General features: G+C 51.6%; 2 protein-coding genes across 3 annotated transcripts; one reads left to right on the top strand and one right to left on the bottom strand.

The window, feature by feature from the left end:
- Window positions 1-2920: 2920 nt before the first annotated feature.
- On the top strand, window positions 2921-7828 carry Pla2g3 (phospholipase A2 group III). Its single transcript, XM_027387279.2, has 7 exons — window positions 2921-3434; window positions 4311-4443; window positions 4682-4816; window positions 5098-5378; window positions 6539-6668; window positions 6773-6889; window positions 7615-7828. Exons 1-7 carry the CDS (start codon window positions 2921-2923, stop codon window positions 7826-7828), a joined length of 1524 nt encoding a protein of 507 aa, XP_027243080.1.
- Window positions 7829-9038: 1210 nt separating this feature from the next.
- Window positions 9039-19999, bottom strand: Inpp5j (inositol polyphosphate-5-phosphatase J). 2 transcript variants are annotated; one of them, XM_027387278.2, is made up of 13 exons: window positions 19817-19921; window positions 17105-18231; window positions 16721-16834; window positions 16489-16597; window positions 16191-16307; window positions 15735-15910; window positions 15243-15354; window positions 14980-15089; window positions 14676-14859; window positions 10453-10590; window positions 10231-10308; window positions 10001-10105; window positions 9039-9825 (listed from the first exon to the last, which is right to left on the bottom strand). In XM_027387278.2, exons 1-13 carry the CDS (start codon window positions 19919-19921, stop codon window positions 9319-9321), a joined length of 2982 nt encoding a protein of 993 aa, XP_027243079.1. In that variant the 3' UTR covers window positions 9039-9318. The 2 variants fall into 2 exon arrangements, 1 of the variants encoding a protein (XP_027243079.1); XR_004772517.1 differs by having other exon boundaries at window positions 9683-9825; window positions 10001-10133; window positions 19817-19999.
- Window positions 20000-20613: the final 614 nt, after the last annotated feature.

The following is a 20613-nucleotide window of genomic DNA, read 5'->3' as shown; positions in this document are numbered from 1 at the left end:
GCTTGCTCTCTGTGCCTTCAGACTTGAAAGGGAATGAAATAGGTGAGGTCCCTCAAGTTCCCAGATGGCCACTCTATGAATGATCAGCATACCTTTGTGCAGAGGCAGGCAAGAGACAGGTGGGGACTGAAGGCTCTCACCCTGCTTTTACCTGTAGTTACCAAGTGAGGAAGGAGTTAATGCTCTTTTAGCAAAACAATCCCTAAGCTTCTGTTACAAAATGGGACTGGAGATGATGCTCAGGGCAGAGTGCTTGGTGAGCGTATATAAGGACCTGGGCTCTAGCCCCAGCCCCATAAAACAAAGGGGTGGGGAGAGTGGGGAAGGAAATGAGACTTATCTATCAAGAGGCAAATGGAAAGGGGTGGAGATAAAGTCAGGGAGATGGAGATACGAGTGAGAAACCAAAAGTAATGGAGTAATGGAGCTGGAGTGAGGTGAGCACACTGGTAATCTCGGAATTCAGAAGGCGGAGGCAGGAGGATTCCGAGTCTGATATTAGTCTGGGCGACTCAGCAAGACCCCACCAAAAAGGAAGGACTGGGAGAGGAAGGGGTGATATGGACAGGAAAAAAAAAAAAAAAGACTGATTTCTTGAACAGACATCCACTCCTTCTCCCCACTGATGCCTGCTGTGAGTCAGGGTGGTCGAGACTCAGAGGCAAGTTTCATGTCTGTCCGATCCTGCTCATTTGGACCCTGCTGTCCTCTGAGGGACACCCTGGTGGGACACAGTACAGCTCCTGTCCATAGACTGATGTGGTCACCCAGTAGTAGGAAGAGAAACCCAGTGATTGCCTCCCTTGAGGCCTGTGCCGCCCCAGGCTGCCTTCCCATGGAGGTCCTCCCCAGGGTACTTCTCACTGCAGAGGAAGAAAACAGGGACCCAGATAAGACAAAGTTCCCCAGTGAGGCAGTGCCCTAGCCACAGTCCCACAGTCCCTGACCCAAAGTGGGTAGATATAGACACTGTGAACCCCAAACCTTAGGATTTGCTTTCTCCTAGGTAAGCTGCTTCCTGCTGCCCTGAGGCATGAGTGAGTGTTTTAGACAGCAGGCGCTGCGCCTACATTTAGAGTCTTGCCTAACATCCTATAGGTAACTGGGAATTGCTTCTGGTCAGAAGAAGAGACCAGCTTCTAAGGCCAGCCTCACACCACTCTAGCTGGGTCTGTCTGATCTTTCCAAAGCTGGGCCCTCGAGACGATTAGGTGATGGGCGAGGAAAGGTGTGGAATGTAGAAAAGGGAGCTGAGCTGGAACTCAGGCCCTGTGACAAAGGAAAGTACCACAACAATACCAAACTTGTTCCCAGAATGTCTCCACAGGACTTGTTTGTGTCTCTGCCCTCTCTCCCCCCAACTACCACCACCACCTCTACTCTGCACCTCTTTTCTTCACCTCTGGAGAGGGGTCTGGTGTCCAGGTCAGCTACACTCATTTTCTTTGCTATTTTCTCCCAGGGCAATGCTAATTCTGAAGCCACAAAGATGGGCCTCATGACCTGGTATTCACTCCCCCGAAGCAGCATCCTGAGTTCCCCATCCCAGTATTGGCTCTGACTCTGACACAATGGCATTTGCCTTTCTGGAGAGAGTAGGATGGGGGCTGGAGGGGGGTTGGACCCAGCCAGCCCTGATTCCCAGCCTTTAACCCCCTCAGACCCATGGGGCCTGAATGTAATTTGAATTTTTATCGTTATGGAGCTTCAGTGTATTTCTTCCTTTTCTTTTCTTCCTTTCTTTCTTTTTCTTTTCTTTTTTTTTTTTTTTTATACAGGGTCTCACTATGTAGCCCTGGCTGTTCTGGAATTTAATATGTAGACCAGGCTTGCCTCAAACTCAGAAATCCACATGCCTTTGCCTCTGGGAGTGCTGGGATTAAAGGTGCGCACCACTATGCTCAGCTGAACTCAGTTTCTTTATCTCTATAATGGGTGTAAGTACCAGCTTCACCAGATGATTGGAAGCTGAATGACACATCAGCTTGTGGACATGGTAAACAGTGCTGAGCAAACCCCTCCCTAAAAGAGAGACCCATGTCTTTGGGGAGACACATGATGCCTTCTGAGCCACACTCCTAGAATAGAAGGCTTGCAGATCCAGCCCTCTGAGCCAATTTCTACTTGTCTGGGGCAAGTATCTCTCAAATACCTAGTGCTAGCTCTGCTCCAAATTGTTTTCAGGTCCTACTCTGGCTGTGGGTTCCAATCATCAGGCAGGAGTATTGGTGTTAGACCAGATTTATGCTTAAAGTTCCAGGGGTCCCAGGGGTCCTGGGGCTTTGGCATATGCCAACAGTCTTTTCGAGACCCAGGACTTGGAAAGAGTACCAGAATCAATCTTCTTTTCCCAGAAGACATGCAAACTCCCAGGGTGGGCCCCAGACCCCCAGCCCTGCTCTCACCTCTTCTACCTGTCTTGCCTGAGTGAGGTCCATGGCCTTTTGCCAATCTCATAGATTTGGGTGTGGCAGCCACAGCTGGGCTAGGAACACAAGGACAGGTTCTGGGGATCTCCTCTAAGTTCCTGACTGAACCCTTTTCTCACTCCAAAGGAGACACAGCTCCTCCTTGGCTTCTCCCCTCCATCCCCCACAGTCACAGCCCAAGGCTTTGGCTCCCAGACTCATCCTTACAGGCTGGCCTAGGGCAGGTGACTGGACAGCTCTGAAGGCAGGGTGAGTGGAGGCGTGGGCCCAGCAATGCATTTCTCAGCCAATCAGCAGCCTACCCAGCCGGTGGATTTGGTTACAAGCCCCATACTCCTGCCTTCCTCCTCCTCCCGCAGCTCCATTCATTGGCCCGACAGACACCCAGGGCCTGCTGGGCATTGCTTCCGATGCAGCCTCAGCAGCTGCCTAGTGGGTAGCCGAAGGCAGGCATCCAGGGAGCTTTGTCTGGCCGGCTGAGCTAGGACAGAATGGGGGTTCTGGGAGTCCTTCTGGGGGTGCTGGCTTTCCTAGGGGTTGCTCCAGGGGGCTCCCTCACCCTTCACTGGGACAGCACCTCCTGCCACTTGGTCAAGCCCATCCCTGGTAGCCCTCTGGGCTCGCTGAGCTTCTTAGGCAAAGATGCCCAAGGCCTGGCCCTATTCCAGGCCCTCTGGGATGCACGCTACAGGCTGAAGGTATGTATCAGGCAGGATGAATCTGAGCTCATCAGAGCTTTCAGAGCCCTCTGTACTCAAGAGCCTTGGAGGGACTCCTTCATCCATAGCCCTGGATCTGAGCTGCAGAAAGCACTGACCACCCTGCAGAGCCAGTGGGAGGCCTGTCAAGGGTCTGAGGACAGTCCTACAGGAGCCAGAGAGAAGCGAGCAACAGGGCAGAGTGGAACACCTGACAGAGGGCACAGTCGAAGGAGGAGAGGCTGGACCATTCCTGGCACGCTGTGGTGTGGAGTTGGGAACTCCGCTGAGAACTCCTCAGACCTGGGTGAGCCATGGGTGTGTGGGGGGTGGAGAAGGACGGTGTCCTTAGAGAAGTGACTTAGGTACTTTGAGCCTCAATTTTTTGTCTGTAAAATGGGGTGAACATGAGTAGCTCTTCATGGAACACATAAGTGATGTCATGGATGGGAAAGGTCTTACTCAAGCCCAGAGTCCTTGTGAATCACCATCTGAGGGAGGAGGTAGGGTGGGGAGGATCCCAATTCTGCTGTTATAAACAGCCTCTAATCATAGTTTAGTGGAAAGAGACCCTAAGACCTGGGTTCAGATCACAGCTAAGCAAGAACTAACACTTCTTGTAGCTCCAAGTTCCTTATCTGTAAGATAAAGGTCAACTTCCCCTTTGGGCCTCTGTGAGCTTGGCTTGTGGGAAACGCCCATGAAAGGCACTATTGCTTGGGCTGTAGTTGTCTGTTGTGTATCTGCAGGGAGCACTGGTGCAGGACCTGACCTGAATAGGCCAGGGTGGCATCTTGGGCACCCAGTGCCTTGCAGTACCAGAGAAAATGTTGCACCCCACCTGTCTGTCATTCCATCACACACACAATCATAACTGGGAGTTTATTTTGGGTGTGAGCTTGGGAACTCTGTGAGTCAGCTCTAGTTCTGAAGAAGACATGTCCACATGCTGGTGTTTGAGCTCCCTGGCACTAGGAGTAGGCCAAAGAGGCTGCAAGCCTTGATGGTCTTCTCTGAAAATGTTGGGACTATGCGTGTCTGTATCCAGAGAACAACTGGTGTGAAGCCACCCATGGGCTGGGATGAGAATGGGGTAAACTCTGCCTACTATGGCCAGGTAGTCATAGCTGGTCCATGGTAACTAGGACCCTGCTCTAGTTTGTTCCCTCTTCTCTCCATGCAGGTATGTTCCATGGCCCTGACCTCTGCTGCCGGGAACACGACCAATGCCCACAAACCATCTCACCCTTACAGTATAACTATGGCATTCGGAACTTCCGATTCCACACCATCTCTCACTGCGATTGTGATGCCAGGTTGGCAGCAGAGAGGGCCTGGGGCTTGGGGGCAGAGCAGAGTTACCCAGTTCTTGGGTATAGGTAATAGGAATCCAGAGAGTTCAGAAGTGGGGCCCCTTCATCTCTCGACCACCCTCAGTGCAGGTGGGAAAAACTGAGACCCCAGAAAATGAATGATCATTTGGTAGGGTGGGCTGCAGAATGTGCCAGGAGGCTCTCTGGGGTCCCAAGACCTGAATTCTGGTTCTGGGGGCAGGTTTCAGCAATGCCTAAGGAGCCAGCGTGACTCTATCTCTGACATCATGGGCGTGGCCTTCTTCAATGTACTGGAGATCCCCTGCTTTGTGCTGAAGGAGCAGGAGGCCTGTGTGGCATGGCACTGGTGGGGCGGGTATGTGGCTACCCCACTTGAGTCCTTGCCCAGTCAGCAGAGCAACTTGGGCTCCAAGACCAGAGAGGGAGGGAGGTCTGTTTGTCCTCTTGGAAACATGCATTGTAGGGTTTGTCCTTTCCTTAGGACAAAGTCAGGGGTTTGGACCCTTCTGGAGTATATCCCATAACCCGGTGGGATGGGGATGGGACTAGCAGAGATTTAGCTTCTGTAGATATGACCCTGGAGCCTTTAGGAACAGAATTTCTGGGTCATCAATTGCCTTGAATTGTCCCCTTCAGGTGCAGGGCATATGGCTCGGTGCCCCTTGCTCATCTTCAGCCCAGGACTTACTATAATGCCTCCTGGAAGGCTGCAGTCACCTCACCTACTCCCAGCCCCCAGAGTTCAGCTCCCAGCAAATACCCCCAGAAGAAGCGACAACAGACACAAGCTGGGCACCAAAGTATAACCTCCACTATGACCCTCCAGACCCCTGAGGTTGCCTCCAGGCTAGATATGGTCCCTAGAGCCCAGCCAGAAGTCCCCCATCCAGGCTATCAAGATGGCCCAAAACCTCAAGGTGAGTTTAAAACTATGCTCTTAGCAGGCAGGTTGAGTGGGTGTTCTTGCTTCTGTGTGCAAATGTAGGTGTTACTTCTTTTCATGTTCTAAATATCTCCCAGGGCACCCCAACTTTCCTCATCAGATCCAGATAGCCAAGGACTTTCATATTGCATAAGTTGGAGCTTGCCACTCCCTGTTGAGTCCCTCACCTTTCATAATATCAGCTGACAATATCTCAGCACTCAGAACCTCAGGCCCTGTGTACTCAACCCTCTAGCTGAAACTTCAGCTTCACAAATGTTTCCTCGAACGCCAACTGCAAGGGTTAAATATACCTGGCTGGATGAATACAGTGGTGAAGCATTTGTCTACAACATGCATGGCCCCGGTTTACATCCATGCTCAAGCCCAGCAGAAACAAAACTCAAGCCCTCACAACCAACTCTCACCATTAGCTTTATTTGGCACATATTCTTTTCCTATTGGGAACCCTTTCTCTTTTTCTCTCTCTTACTCAGATTCATAGTCTCTGTGTCAAGGAAGTCTTATCTGGAATCTCCAGACAGTGACTGTGCATGGGGTAGGGAGCAGTTCATTCTATGTGGGTGACATTCTGTGAACATATAGGGGAGGATACAAAAAAGGGCTGTGTAAGGCTGGAGAGATGGCTCAGAGGTTAAGAGCACTGACTGCTCTTCCAGAGGTCCTGAGTTCAATTCCCAGCAACCACATGGTGGCTCACAACCATCTGCTATGAGATCTGGTGCCCTCTTCTGGTGTGCCGATATACTTGGAAACAGAATGTTGTATACATAATAAATAAATAAATAAATTCTTTAAAAAAAAAAAAAAAAAAGGACCGTGTAACCAAGCACATGAACTGGTGTGTCTCACTGGTGTGTCTCCTGGATGGTGGCAGGCAAGGGTGAGACCTCCCAGGCCGGCCAGGCTTCCTTCCTTCCTTCCTTCCTTCCTTCCTTCCTTCCTTCCTTCCTTCTTTTTTGGTTTTTCGAGACAGGATTTCTCTGTGCAGTTTTGGAACCTGTCCTGGAACTCGCTTTGTAGACCAGGCTGACCTCAAACTCACAGAGATCCTCCTGCCTCTGCCTCCCAAGTGCTGGGATTAAAGGCGTGCACCACCACTGAGGCCTGGCTTTCTTCCACATTTGCCCCTAGGTGCCCACCGAGTCTGCCGAACTCTTCAACGCCTGGACCAGTGTGAGCACCAGATCAAGCCCCAGGAAACCAAGTTCCACCTGCTTAACAGTGCCCAGACACCTCTTTTCCATTGTAACTGCACCCGCCGGTGAGGCCTGCTGGGTGGGCTTGGGGGTGGGCTGCCTACTGCCAGAACTGTGCAAGGGCACCTGGCATGGTTATGGCACGGCCTGAGCCTGCATCTACCCTTAGTCTGGCACGTTTCCTGAGGGTTCACAGCCCACCTGCAGGCACTAACAAGGTTTGGGAGCTCCTGGGAACTACCTGCTTCAAGCTGGCCCCCCAACTCGACTGTGCTGAAGGCAAAGGGTGAGTGATGGCAGAGCTAGGAGGGATGGGGGGCCTTTGCCAAGGGCTGGGTTTGCCTGTACAGAGACCAATTGAGTGCCTGGGAAAAGAGGCCTGGAAAAGTATCACAGGGGTTCTGAATTCCATTTGTTGTTGCCCCTCTGACTCATGCTTCCCAGAGCCCAGCTCTGCAGCAGGCTGGATGGGTGGGGGATGTGTGTGCCTAGGCTCTGAGATTTAATTCTTGTATGTCCTTGATACATTGATTCACCTTCCTAATCCTCTACTATTTCCTTGTCTGTAGAATGGCCACAGGAAAGCCAGATGTGGGGTACATGCCTGCAGTCCCAGTACTTGGGAAGCCAAGGCAGGAGAATATACTTTGAGGCCCAGCTGGGTTAGATAGCTGTTTTAAGGCTGGTCTAGGATATACAGAAAGATCCTGTCTCAAACAAACAAACAAACAGGTGACAGAAGACAAGAAAATAGTGGGTGTGCTGTATATAGCTCAGGACCTGCTTGATACGGAGATAGGGAAACTGAGGCTCAATTATTGGCTCAGGTTTCCACAACCATTCAGTATGGAGCTTAGGCCTCTGGGTACCAGCCTAGGTTAATTCTGCCTCATCTGGGTATAGCCATGTTCTCCTTGCCTTGCTAGTGACCCTCACCTCACTCCTGCTCCTCTCTGGCCTTGGTTCCATTTTCAAAGACTTTGCTGGTTTTGACCCCTTCTCTTCCCACAGCTGTTCCAGAGACCACAGGGCCATCAGGGTGTCAGCTCCACACTTGCAGAGGCTTCAGCAGAAACGACTCCATTTCTGGGATAAAAGCACAGGTGGGACTCTGGCACTGTCTTTGGGGCCTTCAGGGACCTCCATGTCATTCTACAGCCGGTGTCTGCAACTAACCGAAGCAATCTGGAGACCCGGTGGGCAGAAAAAATTCTGGAGCTCATGACTTCAGGCACAACAGCCTGGGCACCAGCCTGGACCTCCTTCCTGGCTTTGCCATGTTCTGAGAGACTTGGCCTCTTCTTTGAGGAACAACTTGGCTCACATGGGCAACTGGAGGCTTGATGGGAGGAACTTCAAGACCTAAATGCTGGACCATGTCTGCTGTGCTGGATGACCTAGAGCTAGTGACACAACCCCTCTGTGCCTGGACGTGGTGTTCAGAAAGCTCCTTCCAAAGCCTTGGGTTTAGACCTTGCCAGGAAACTTCATGCACGGTGGAAATGGGGAGTGACTGATTGCAGAGGCAGAAGCAGGTGCCTGACTGCCCCTGTTACAAAATTAACATGTCCTGAGACCTGCCTGCAGGAGCCTCCTTGGCCTAGAACTGCAGGTGGGAAAACCGGTACAGCAGAAGTACCCAGACCTGAACTCAGCACGAGGAGCGTGTTCTCAACTCTCCCCAGTGGAGACCCCTTCTCTTAATAGCGTCCGGGCCCTTCCTGGCCTCAACTAATCTTTCTGCTCTAACTCTAAATTAGAATCTCGTCTGTGCCCTTGAGTTAGGGATCTCCTTCCTCCACTCTGAGCCTTAGTATCCTCCTCTGAAAAAAGGAGGGTTTTTTGTTTTTGTTTTTTGTCTGAGCCGTGGTTTCATTGTAACCCAGGCTGACTTCTCCTACATACACTAGTATAGCCTTGGACTTCTGATCCACCTTCCTCTACCTCCAAGAGCTGGAATTACAGGAATAAGCCATCACACCAAGTCTTATGTGGTACTAGGGATAGAACCCAGGCTTCAACCCTTCAACCGGGGATTACTAAACAATCATGCAACCAACTAAGTTATACTCCTAGCCTGAAAAGGGAGCTGTAAACAGGAACTACCTCATAGGGCTGCTGAGGAATAAGTAAATTAATAAACACACATACAACCAGTAAACATTCTCTTCTTCTAGTGCATAGCCAGGCTGAGCTTGCTGCCTGCTCTTGAGATGCTGGTGGGAGCTGTGGGAGGTTTCAGTTTGCCCATCTGTGAAATGGTTCAAAAATGGCACTGAGCATACAGGATTATTGTGGAGATTAAAGGAGATGGCATGTTTCCATATACAACTGGTGCCTAATATATGTTAGTTCTATCACTCCCTCAGATCTTTAATTCCTACCCCCCGCCCCCCCATCTGCAGACTGCTCACATGTCAGCAAAGAGCCAGGAGTGAAGCTGGAAAATTTAATTCCTAATGGATGACCTCCAAGATCAGAACATCTGCCAGAGTTTCCCCCACTGTGCAAGAATGGGGTCCCAGGCGAGGCTTTGCTGATTGTCACAGTTGAGGTGGTGCCAGGACTGAGTTAGGGGAGCCCCAGTTGGCCACTCCTGGCCAAGACAGAGTGGCAGGTGTGGTTAACGACTGGAGCAGCAGCAAGAGAGAGGCAGGCAGGTTTGTGGAAGGTAGAGGCAGAGTGAGGCTGTCCAGGTCCATGTGCCTACCCACCTCAGGGCCCCAAGCCCCCTTCCTCTAGCCCCAGTCGGCTCTGGGGGCTGGGGGACAGGCTGTTAGGGTCAGGGGCCTCCCGGTCAGGTCCCCAGGAGCCTCCACCACCCGGGTCTACGGTCTCCAGGCGCAAGGCTGGAAGCAGGCCCAGGCTTCGAGGCACAGCTGGTGGGAAGGCCCAAGGGCCAGGCAGCCCAGAGGGCCCCTCCTCACTACTACCTCGGCTGCCACTATTGTGACTTCTGTCAGGGGCTACCCGAGGCAGCTGGCGACTTTGGGGTGAGGGACTACGGCTGCCACCGCGGCGTTCACGGGATGAAGGACGGAGAGCAAGACTGGGGAAGCGGGCTAGGCCGGGGCTGCGGCTACGGTGTCTCTTGGACTTGCCAGGGCTGGGGCTTCGGGACTTGGGTGCAAGCAGCTCCAGAGTGCTGTCATCCTCACCCTCCGAGCTGGTGCCTGAGCTGTCTGTGCTGCTGCTGGCCGATTCTGAGGTAGGCAGCGAGATCTGGAGAGAATACTGGCCATTGGGACAATCCCATTCTCTAGCCTGCCCACTTTCTCCCTTCCTGTTGGCGGACCCAGAGAGGTTGGGCTACTGGTCTGAGGTCACAGACACAGAAGATTTGACACGTGACTGGGACTTCATGACGTGCTTTGGCCTTAGGGTCTGATCTATTTACCTGAAAGGGTTCAGTTACACCAATGAGGATGCTGTGGTGGTGGCTATAATAACCCAGGATGAAGTCTCCGTGGCCCTTGGGTAGTGATTCCTCACTGAAGGTGACCTGGTGGGCACAGGGGTAGAGGCCCAAGCTGGGGCCAAGGTGTAGCCTCAGGACCCCCACCCCCAAGCAGAATCCTGGTGTCCCCAAGGCAATGGGGCCTTCAACCCGCCACTCCTTGTAAGTACCTGGTAGATATTACCATCTACTTCTTCATGTTTGGCCCAGACATAAGCCACGTAGTCCTTGCAGTGCCGGAAACCCACCTAGGGAAAGAGGAACCAAGGGTTGGGACATCTAATGCCAGAAGCGTCTCAGCAGAACAGCAAACGGGGGATAAGCCAGTGATTCTCCAGGGGGGCTGCAGGCCCCCTCCTTCCGTGAGAGCCCCAGACTCTTGCCCTTCTCACCCGGTATAAGCCGATCCAGTCCCAGGAGCTCCGAGCAAACACGGTTTCCACGCGATACCGCACCACAGCCTGCTCCGGCCGTGCCCACTCATCTGCTACCTCCAGCCGTACCAAAGGCACATCATCCCTAAAGGCAAACTGTCCAAAGCAAGGCAGGAACAGAGGACAATGTCAGAGGATGCCCTTTAACACCTCACATTCCTAGGGCTCTTGGGTAGTGAGCTATGTTTGTAATGACAGTATTACTGGGGGCTGAGGCAGGAGGATTTATAATTTGAAGACAGCCTGGACAGCACAAGTGGTGAACCAGAATGGGCTATATAGTGAAACTGTTGCAAAAACCTGGTAAAAACCAAACCAAACCCAAACAAACAAAAATCCCTGCCTCCATTCTGGGACCCTTTTTATCCTCAGCTTTCTTAGGAAGTGAGTGGAACATAGTCTTGAAGACAGCCAGTCTTAGATTTGGCCTTGACTCAGTCATGGTTGGTTATACAAAGGTTACTTCCTCAGCTTTTCTGAATAGCAGGCCCTTGTCTGTGAATCCAGAGACTTTTGTCCAGTTTTTTTGTTTGTTTTTTGTTTGTTTGTTTGTTTCAAGACAGGGTTTCTCTGTGTAGCTCTGTAGACCAGGCTGGCCTCGAACTCACAGAGATCCGCCTGCTTCTGTCTCCTGATTGCTGGAATTAAAGGTGTATGCCACCACTGCCTGGCTCACTTTTGTTTAGTTTTAATTTTTAAAAAGTTTTGTTTTATGACTATGAGTGTTTTCTACATGTGTGTGTCTGTGCACTATGTGTGTGCCTGGTGCCTGGGCCTGGAGTTACAGATGGTTGTGAGCTGCCATGTGGGTGCTGGGAATTGAACCTGGTTCCTCTGGCAGAGCAATTGGTGAATTCTTTCAATCACTGAGCCATCTCTCCAGTGATGAATGCTTTTGCTTTATACCCGGGGCTGTACTACTGATTCCCTGAAATGCAATTTGTAACATATTCCTCAAACTGCCTAAATGATAGTAAAGTTCTGTGGTGTATGAGATTCTGGGATAAGCCCGGTTTCCTGGAGCCAGCACAAGCCCAGAAGTGGGTGGCTGGAGACCTCAGTTCATTTTCTAGCTCTGTCACTAAATTGGTGTGTGACCACAGACAAGACCCTGGCCATCCCCTAACTCAGTTCCTCCCATCTGAATGTTACCATTAAGGGCCATGGAGACAGATCATCATCATGAGTGTTTTCCCCTAAGACCAGCCAGGACAGCCAGAGAGCCACCTGATAGGTGGAGTTTCTGCAGTGGCAAGCAGCCAGAGTCCTGGCCACCTGTGTCCCTAAGAAAGAGCTCAGGTGGTGCCAACCTCAGGCCTTTGTCTGGTCCCTGTTGATCTGGTTTCAGGTTTCCTTCCCTCAACTTCTGAGCCTAGCTGTTCCAGATGAAACCAGTACATTCTTTCCCTGTCCCAGGCTCCTAACAGAAGGAGAGGTTGAAATGTACTCCAAGGCTTTGCAAGGTCACAATCCCTGCAGAGGCCCAGTGGTCCAGGCCCATAACCTTAGTATGAGGTGGATGCTGGAGGACCAGATTCTAGGATCATACTTGGTTGGAGGCCAGACCAGGCTACAAGAGACTGTTCTAAAAAAGACAAGAAAAATAAAACAATAATAAAACAAATCCCCAAACAACCAAAAAACAAGTCCTGTGAGGTGGCTCAGTGCATAAAGACACTTTATCCTCAGGATGACCCGAGTTTAATCTCTGGAATCCACATTTGGAAAGAGAGAACCAACTCCCAAAAGTTGTCCTCTGACCTCTTCCAGGGAGTGCACACCTGTGCACATAAATAAATGTAATTTTAAAAAAATCAAAGCAAGAGGCTGGAGAGACCTGTGCACATAAATAAATGTAATTAAAAAAAATCAAACAACAGGCTGGAGAGATAGATGTCTCAGTGGTTGAGAGCACTGTCTGCTCTTCCAGAGGACCCAAGTTCAAGCCCCAGCACCCACGTGGTGTCTCACCTTCTAGTTTCAGGTGATCTGACGCCTCCACAGGTACCAGCTACACAGAAATATATACAGCCAAACAGCCACATGCATAAAATAAATACTATCCTCAGTTTCTCCCAACAGTGAACTGGAGAGGAGACTTTGGACGTTTCAGGGCTTAAGGCATTCAAGGGATGATGCGTGGAAAGTATATAACAGGGGGGCCTGAAACTCTCTGTGTAATTCAGAGCAGCTTTGAACTTTATTGTTGTTTGACCAAGGGTCTCACTATGTGAACCAGGCTGGCCTTGAACTCTTGGTCATCTGCTTCACTATTCTGAATCCTGGAATTATAGGTGTAGGCCACCAGTCCCAGCTTATGTTAACTTTTTAAAAAGTTTTTTTTTTCTTTTAATTGTTTTCACAATGCTGGGATCGAACCGGGTACCTTCCCCATTCTAGGGAAATGTCCTACCACTGAGTTGGATCTCAAGCCCCAGGTAATAATGTTTTTTCCCTATCCACCACAGCCAGGACAGGGTAGTGAGGCAAAAGTGCTGAGATCCCTGATTAGGAGCTGGGGTGTGGTGGCACATGCCTATAACCCTAACACTTGGGAATCAGAGGTAGGAGGGTCATGAGCTTAAAGGAGCCTAGTACAAAGCAAGAAGCAATCTAAAAACGACAATAGCAAAATCTCCCACCCTGTCCCTGTCCCAGAGTTTGCAGGAGGCCAGGCTTGGGCTGATCTCCATCCCCAGAAGAGGCATTGGCTTAAGGCCCACGACTGATCATGTGACAAAGTTACTAGGGGAAACGTTCTTTGGCCTCCAGAGCTCCTTCTTTTCAGACCAAGAAACCCAGAAAACACAGCTTAGGTTTCGAGGTTGGAAACATGGGATCTACCCAGTACTGCCTCTGCCGCCAAAACTTTATGTGACTGGAGGCACACGGCCATCTTGGTAGGAGACTGAGGTTACCTCAAAGTAAATCACAGACTACATCGTCTTCCAAACAGCTTTTAAGACTCTAGAACTGCCCTCTTACTTTGACAACTAGGAACCTCAGCTCTAAACACAATAAAGTCATCCCTGAGGATCTGAGTGTGTTTGGTTCCCCGGTACACACTAAAAAAAGTGGAACAGTATATAGTATGTGCATGCAACATGTATATCCCTCTATATACTTAAAATTCTTTCTAGACTATTTATGATCCTTACATTATATATGTATATACATATATATTATGCAAATGCCATGAAGGTAGTTGTTTACACTACATGGTTTAAGGAAAATGACAAGAAAAGTCTATATGTGTTTAATATAAGCATGTTTTAAAAACAATATTTTAAAATTATTTTTACAACTTTGTTGGTATATGTGTGTGGGAGGGTTGTGCATGTGTGTGGGCGCCCACACAAGCTAAAGGCAACAGATCTCCTGGATCTGGAGTTATATGATTGTGAGCTGCCCCATTCCGGTGCTGGAAACTGAACCTGGGTCCTCTGCAAGAACAGTAAATTCCCTTAACTCCTGAGCCATCTCTCCAGCCCCCTTCCTGACACATTTTTCTCCAAATATTTTTATCTGTAGATCTTTTATAAGGAGACTGTGGCACTGAGTTGGGTCCTGAGATGGAATCCAGGGCCTTGGACATGCTAGGCAGCCAGTCTGCCAACTGGTATGTCCACAACCTGGCTTTGTCTTTTTTTCCCTCTCTCTCCTTTCTCATCACTGCCCATTTCATAATGCCTGCCATATGATAAGGTGATGATTATTCACCAAATTAACCATGAATGAATGTCACCTGGGCTTTGAGTAGAAATTTTAACTTTGCTGGTCTTATTATATATGTGAATTTTTTTTTTTTTTGAGACAAGTTCTGATATACCACAGACTGGCCTCAAACTCACTATGTATCTGAGGCTGGTCCTGAACTCTGGATTCTCCTGCTTCCACATTCAAATTTTAATTTGTTGCCCTAAACATTTCTTGGAAGAAGGAAGTCAGTTATAGATAAGTGGAAAGATATGAGCTCTGCAATCAAACTGTCTTGGGTTCAAATACTTCCTTTTCCTCTTACTACTGTGTGGCCCTGGGCAAAGGAGGCCACGTCTCAGCCACGGTCTCCTTGCTTGAAAAACTGGATGCTGTTAAGGACAGGTGGAAATGGTTGCAGATAGATAGAGGACGTTCAGCCTGACCAAGGGACATCATAAGGGGAGGATGCAACCAGGACTCACATGCAGAACAAACTGGGCAGCAACGGGCTTGTGGTCACTGACAGTGTATTCCATGTGGCTGCGGTAGCTGTGTTGGGTCACCTGGAGCCTGTGACTCTCCCGTCCTGAGGGGCTGGGACCTCCACCTGGAGCCTTGACCTTCCACAGAATACGGTCTGTCCAGGCTGGCTTCCGCTTCTTGGCACTGAGTAGGAGAGTTTCAGCGTCTGAGTTGGGGATGGTGTCAAAGCACAGCCCCAGGCTTATCTCCCGTCCTTATTCTCACGGGCTCCTTTCCCTCATCCCGCCCCATCTCACCACTTACCTGGTGTCGTACTTGTTGGTACCCACATCAAACTTGAAGGTGGGAGCAAAGTTAAGGGGCCCTTCCTGGAAACCTTTCAAGATGGGCCAAGTGTTCTTGGCCATATTGAGCTGTGGGGGTCCAGAAAGGCAGAACAACAAACAGCTTGGGCCTTGAAGCATCCAGAGATAGGATGGGACAGATGAGGGTGAGGGCAGAAACCCGAGGTGCTCGTTGAGTTCCGGGTTGAGGGAGGCGAGAGAGAGGGAATCTATGATTCTTACCTGGTCCTTTTCCCAGAGCTGATGGAGCTGGTTACTGTCTATGGCAAACTTGACAAAGTGTAGGTCATAGCTCTCAATTCGGAAGTTCAGGTCCCCAAACCAGAATACAAGGCTGCTCCGGGGTGGGGATAGGGGTCAGTGGGCCCATGGGGTGCAAAGGCTCAATCTAGATCCTTCCTGGCACCTATCCAACCCCATAACACTCATGCCGTTAGAGGTGCCAGTGGGTGGGAGCTACCAGAGCCTTCAGTCAGCCAAGGAATGGAGGAAAATGGGGATGGAGGAGTAAGAGGGTCTAGAGAAATTAGGTCAGGACCCTCAGCAAGACAGTGCCCCTCAGCAAAACTCCATCTTCCAGGACCCACCCTGCCCCACCAAACTCCTATCTGCCTCCATTTTTCTGCAGGAGGTATGAGTGGATCCCTCACACCAGTCAATAGGCCCACCTTTCCCCACCCACCCAGCCCGCACGCACTCTGCAAACCCACTTACTCATGATCCAGGATGCCGTGTGCACCTGGTCCCTGGAACTGCTGGAGGCTAAGGATAGTTTGAAAGTTATCCTTGCGCTGCTCCGCTTTGTCCATGTGTGCCGGCAAGTGGCAGTTTAGGAAGCATAGCATGTGTCCAAAGGCAGCTAGGCGCACACTTACTCCGCCCTTATTACCCTAGGAGTGAGGTTTGACAGGTCATGGATCTGACCTGGGCCAGGAGGAGAGTCCCTGGGTTGGGCTGGGCATAAGAGCAGGTAAGGAGCAGAGGAGGCTTAAGTTTAAGCAGGGATGGGTTCTAAGGAAAGAAACAGCATGCTGGGACAGGGAAGGGCCAGAGAAGGGGTGCAGTCTAAAGGAGTGGGCATAGTGATGGGTGTTTCTTGGGTTGGTGGAATCTCAGGGTGAAGGATACAAGTGTGAGGCAGGGCACACTCAAACCCTTTCCCTCGCTCACCCAGTAGCCACCCAGACCAGTCCTTGTACAATCTGTCTGCACATCCCGCAGGAAGGGCAAGTGGTAGTACTTGGCGAACAATAGCAGGATGACACCCTGCATCCTCACAGTGCTCACCTGCAGGGGAGACCTGTTGGGGGACACTCCACATACAGCTCTCCCCCAGCCTCTGCCTCCTGCCCACCTCCCCATCTCCCTAATTCAAAGGCCCAGCCATAGAGACCCAGCAGTCCCCTCAGAAATGAGAGCAGGAATCCAAAAGTGTCCCTGCTTCCCAAGAGGGTGTCAGTGTTATTACCAGCACGAAGTTGAAGGGCCCCAGCGCATCCATGAAGAGCTCGCTCCACTGGTCGGTGAAGAGGGCATCCTTGAGTCTCTTGTTAATCATGGAATTGACTTCTTGCAACCTGGGAGGTGAGGGGGACAGGAACAACCATCCAACTGGAGGGCTATTTTAGAAATTCCTTCTAAGGGTGAATTTCCAGGGGGCCAAAATGCTAGGGGTGGGACCCACTCACACGACTCCTCACCCTATGGCAATCATATCTGCACCATCACTGTCATGGCCACTGCCCAGGTGAAGAAGAGATGTGACATCATCGGGGGGCATGGCAGTCCCCACATTCCATGTAACCACAGTGATCCTGGAGGAAGGGGCATAGGGGAGTTTACTGCTAGGCACCATTTCCCCACCCGCCCCTTCTTCCTCACGGGACTCTCTCTGGGGAGTTAAACCGAGGCAGGTAAAGATATAAGGGCCCTTAGAAGAGACGCAAAGTGGGCCCAGCAGTGCCCCCTCTCCCCAGGATAAATTCTTAGGAAGTAAACTGAATAAAAATGCATCACCATCCGGAAAGAATGGCCAGTCTCTGCTTTCAAGCCCCAGTAACTTTGCATGAGAGAAAGCCCCTCACCGGAATCCGGGGTCACTCTTGCAGGTAGGCTGAGCTGACCAAGAGGAAGATGGTGAGGTGGTGGTGGAGGCTGGGCTTTCTTGTGCCTGTAGGTTAGGGCTTGGGCACCTGCCAGGCCCCACACCCTGGATGCCAGGTCTTGGGAGTGCTGTGTCAGGGGCTGGGGGCACACAGGGAGAGCGATTGGGAGAACGACTGGGGGAGCGGCTGGGAGACCGAGGTGGCTTGGGCAGAGGCGGTGGCACAGTCTGGTTCGAGGAGGTTCCTGGCCGAAAGGTAGGGGACAGAAGTCCAGGGGAGCGGGTGCCAGGCTCTGGAAGGCCTGGGCTCACATCCAAGGGCAGGGTCTGTGGTGGCGGCGGCAGGACAGAATCCTCCGGGCTGTGGCGTGGAGCCTCTGGTCGGGCACGGAAGGAGGGGGAAAGACGGGGGTCTGAGGAAGCTTGGGCCCTTGGTGGAGAAGTGGCCAGAACAGCTGCCTGAGCTGGAGTCTGGAGACACCCCTCTGCGGGGGGAATGGGCCTGGGTATCACAGCATCCTTCTGTCTAGCTGGAGCGGATGTCACAGATACTGGAGCCAGGGTCTGCTCCCGAGAGGGTGACAGAGCAGGACTGGGCACGGGGGAAGGACTGGAGGGGGATTGCAGAGGCTGCTCCTGAGAAGCCAGGGCTAGGCTCAGGCCCGAGGCTGCCAATGCTGGCTTAGGTTCTACAGAGGTGGGTGACAACTGCTTCTGGTCCCTGGAAGTTGGAGATAGGATGGGCCCCAGGGTAGCTTGAGGTGGCCTTGGCATAGCAGAGGCAGATATTACTAGCTGCCCAAGAGACTTTGGAGCCAGGATTGAGACTGAGGTGGCTGATGGAGGCTTTGGTCCTGCAGAGGCAGATACCACCAGCTGGCCCACAGATGCTGAAGCCAGGTTGGAGCTGCGGTGGACTGGAGGTCTTTTCTGTTCTCCAGGGGTGGAGAGTGAAGCTGGGATGGGCCGGGGAGATGCTAAAGCTGGCCTTGGTCCCTCTGAGGGAGGTGACACAGCTGCTCGTGGTCCCACAGGTGCCAGAGCCAACCTTGGTTCCGTGGGTACTGGACCTGTGTTCTTTGCTGGAAGCTGAAAACTTGAGATCACCTTGTAGAGGACAAATCAATGACGCAGAGTGACTTTTACCAAGGGCTTGAGTCTCCACTTCCATATAGACCCCAGTAGACCCACACAGCTAAGAAGGACGTATCATTCCAAGGAAATTCTTCCTGTTATCTCACTCCAACCCATTCTGCTCTAGGTCAGTTTCTCTCTCAGAAGAGATGGGATTCAAAAGCCATTTTTCCATATTAAACTTTAAAAGCCTTTTCATAGATGGACAGACAGACCCTGAATGGACTGAGAAGAGCATGAACCTGAATCTGAGGGCTCGCCTGGTTTTCTCAGATGGCACCTACTCTACCCTGACCAGCTTCCAGGGCAATTCTTGCTGTAGCCCCTGCAGCACCCGTTACTGAGTGCCGCTGACTCAACACCCCAAGTCTGTCCCGGTGGGTATGGGGATACAGGGTCCACCTTGCTGAATGCCCTTTCCTTTCTCCACAGTGCAAGTAGCCCTTAGGTGCTCCTCACACACCACCTACCACCTCTGACCCTTTGGTCACAGCCTGCCTGTGCTGATCCATTCCCAGCTCACCACACAGGGTCATGAGCTGGCAGCTGAGACTGCCATATACATTCTCATCCCAGCTCTGTGTGATTTTAGGTAAATGTTCCTCAGCCCACAGCCTGTTTCCCATCTGTAAAACAAGGGGACAGTGGCAAGGGTCCCTGACCACACCACTTTGCCTAGGGCAAGTGACCTGTACTTTTAGCCTAGCATTTCCTGGAACTTCCTGAGTGCTGGAGAGTGAGTCCACCCTCTGGTCAGTGAGTGTGATCAGCTGCCACGCCTCTCTGTGCCCAGGCTGTGCTCTCATGCCCTGCCTACCCTCTCCCTACCTGTGAGGACAGGCAAATGGGTGCCCTTTATACCTGACAGGTGGAAGGACAATAGCTCCCCCACCTTGTCCATCCTGTTTACGATGTTCCCAGGCTCCAGAGGCCAGGAGAACTCGTCCTTTGCCAGGGAGGACAGAAGAAGGTCTACATTTGCCTCAGGGTGGCCCCATCCTGCTCTGGAGACGCAGTTCAGTCCCAGACTCTGTCCCCGTCCTTCTCGGTTCAGAGAACCTGAAATTCTTCCTCCACTTCCTTCCCTGAACTCCGCTCTTTGAGGCTGCATTCTGGATACTCTTCTTGGTTCCAAGTGTCCCGCAGTGTGCCCCCTTCCCCCAATCACCATACCGCCTCCAGCACTAACAACTTAGACATCCCAGATGTCACAATTCTAGTCTTCAGACACAAACCCCCTCATTTTGCATTGGTTCAGAGAAGACAAACAACTTGCCCAAGGTCACACAGCAAAGCTGGAGAGCAGCTGGGTCCCCTGACAACCATCCAGAGCACTTCTGGGGGCCTCCGGGTCATGGCTGATTCTATTTCTCTATGGACATCCCACCACTGCCCCTCCAGGGTGACATTTTTTGCCCAGTCCCTGCTTGGTGGGCACAGAAAAGTACTAGTCCCTTAGCCACTTAACCAGGGGCACCAGAGTGCCTGCAGAGTGTGTGTGGTAGGGGAATGTGAGGCCAGGGACCAGGAATGGGAGCTAGGGTTTGGGCGCTCTTACCTTTGAGGGTGTACCAGCTTTCGAAACCCCATGGGGCACAGGCAAGGGTCCCAAGCCAGTCCTGGTACCTGGCCTGGCACCACCACTGCTGCTCTGGCCCTCCATGTCTGCAGCCCCCAGCAGCCTAGCCTGGCTCCCTTGGGTTCTGGCTCCAGCTCCTCAGCTCCCGGGAACCAGTGATGTCATCAGCCATTTCAACCTGCTGAGAATTTAAAGGCACAGACACCCACTTCCCATATTGAAGGTGGCCAGGGCTAAGTGGCTAGCCCCTAGGAAAACTTTGAGCTGACTGCTGATGCTGGCACATCCGTGGGTAATATAAGCACCTATCAGCCTGGTCCTACTCCCTCCTGGACACTGGAGGAGACCCCCTGTTTGCCCCACCCTGCAGACGATTGGCCAGACCCACCCTTCCTCCAGGGAGGGCCATAGGCACACCTTCAGGTAATACAGGGACAGGTGGTTCAGAGGTCAGCAGCCTCTTCTAGTCCCCAGGGACACCAGAGTCCCTGCCCTGTCGTTTTTTCCTGGCTTCCTGATTAGCTCAGGACTTGGCTTGGCCCCCACCCTTGCCCCATTTTTAAGCCTTGGGCCAGCTTGCCCTCCTCCACCCCATCCCTGTCTGGCTTATTCTTCCCATACCAAAACCAGACAGTCAGGCTCCAGTCACTGGAGTCTTCTCCTTTTCAAACCCAGTGCCAGCCCCTCCTCTTCTGAGGCTATCTCATCATCCTCAGATGTCCCCACACATAAGCCTGTCCCAGTCCAATCTCAGCCTCTAACACTCACTCATTGCT

Source organism: Cricetulus griseus, assembly GCF_003668045.3.
Source record: "Cricetulus griseus strain 17A/GY chromosome 1 unlocalized genomic scaffold, alternate assembly CriGri-PICRH-1.0 chr1_1, whole genome shotgun sequence".
NCBI lineage: Eukaryota > Metazoa > Chordata > Mammalia > Rodentia > Cricetidae > Cricetulus > Cricetulus griseus.
This window is presented reverse-complemented; position numbering and strand designations above follow the sequence as displayed.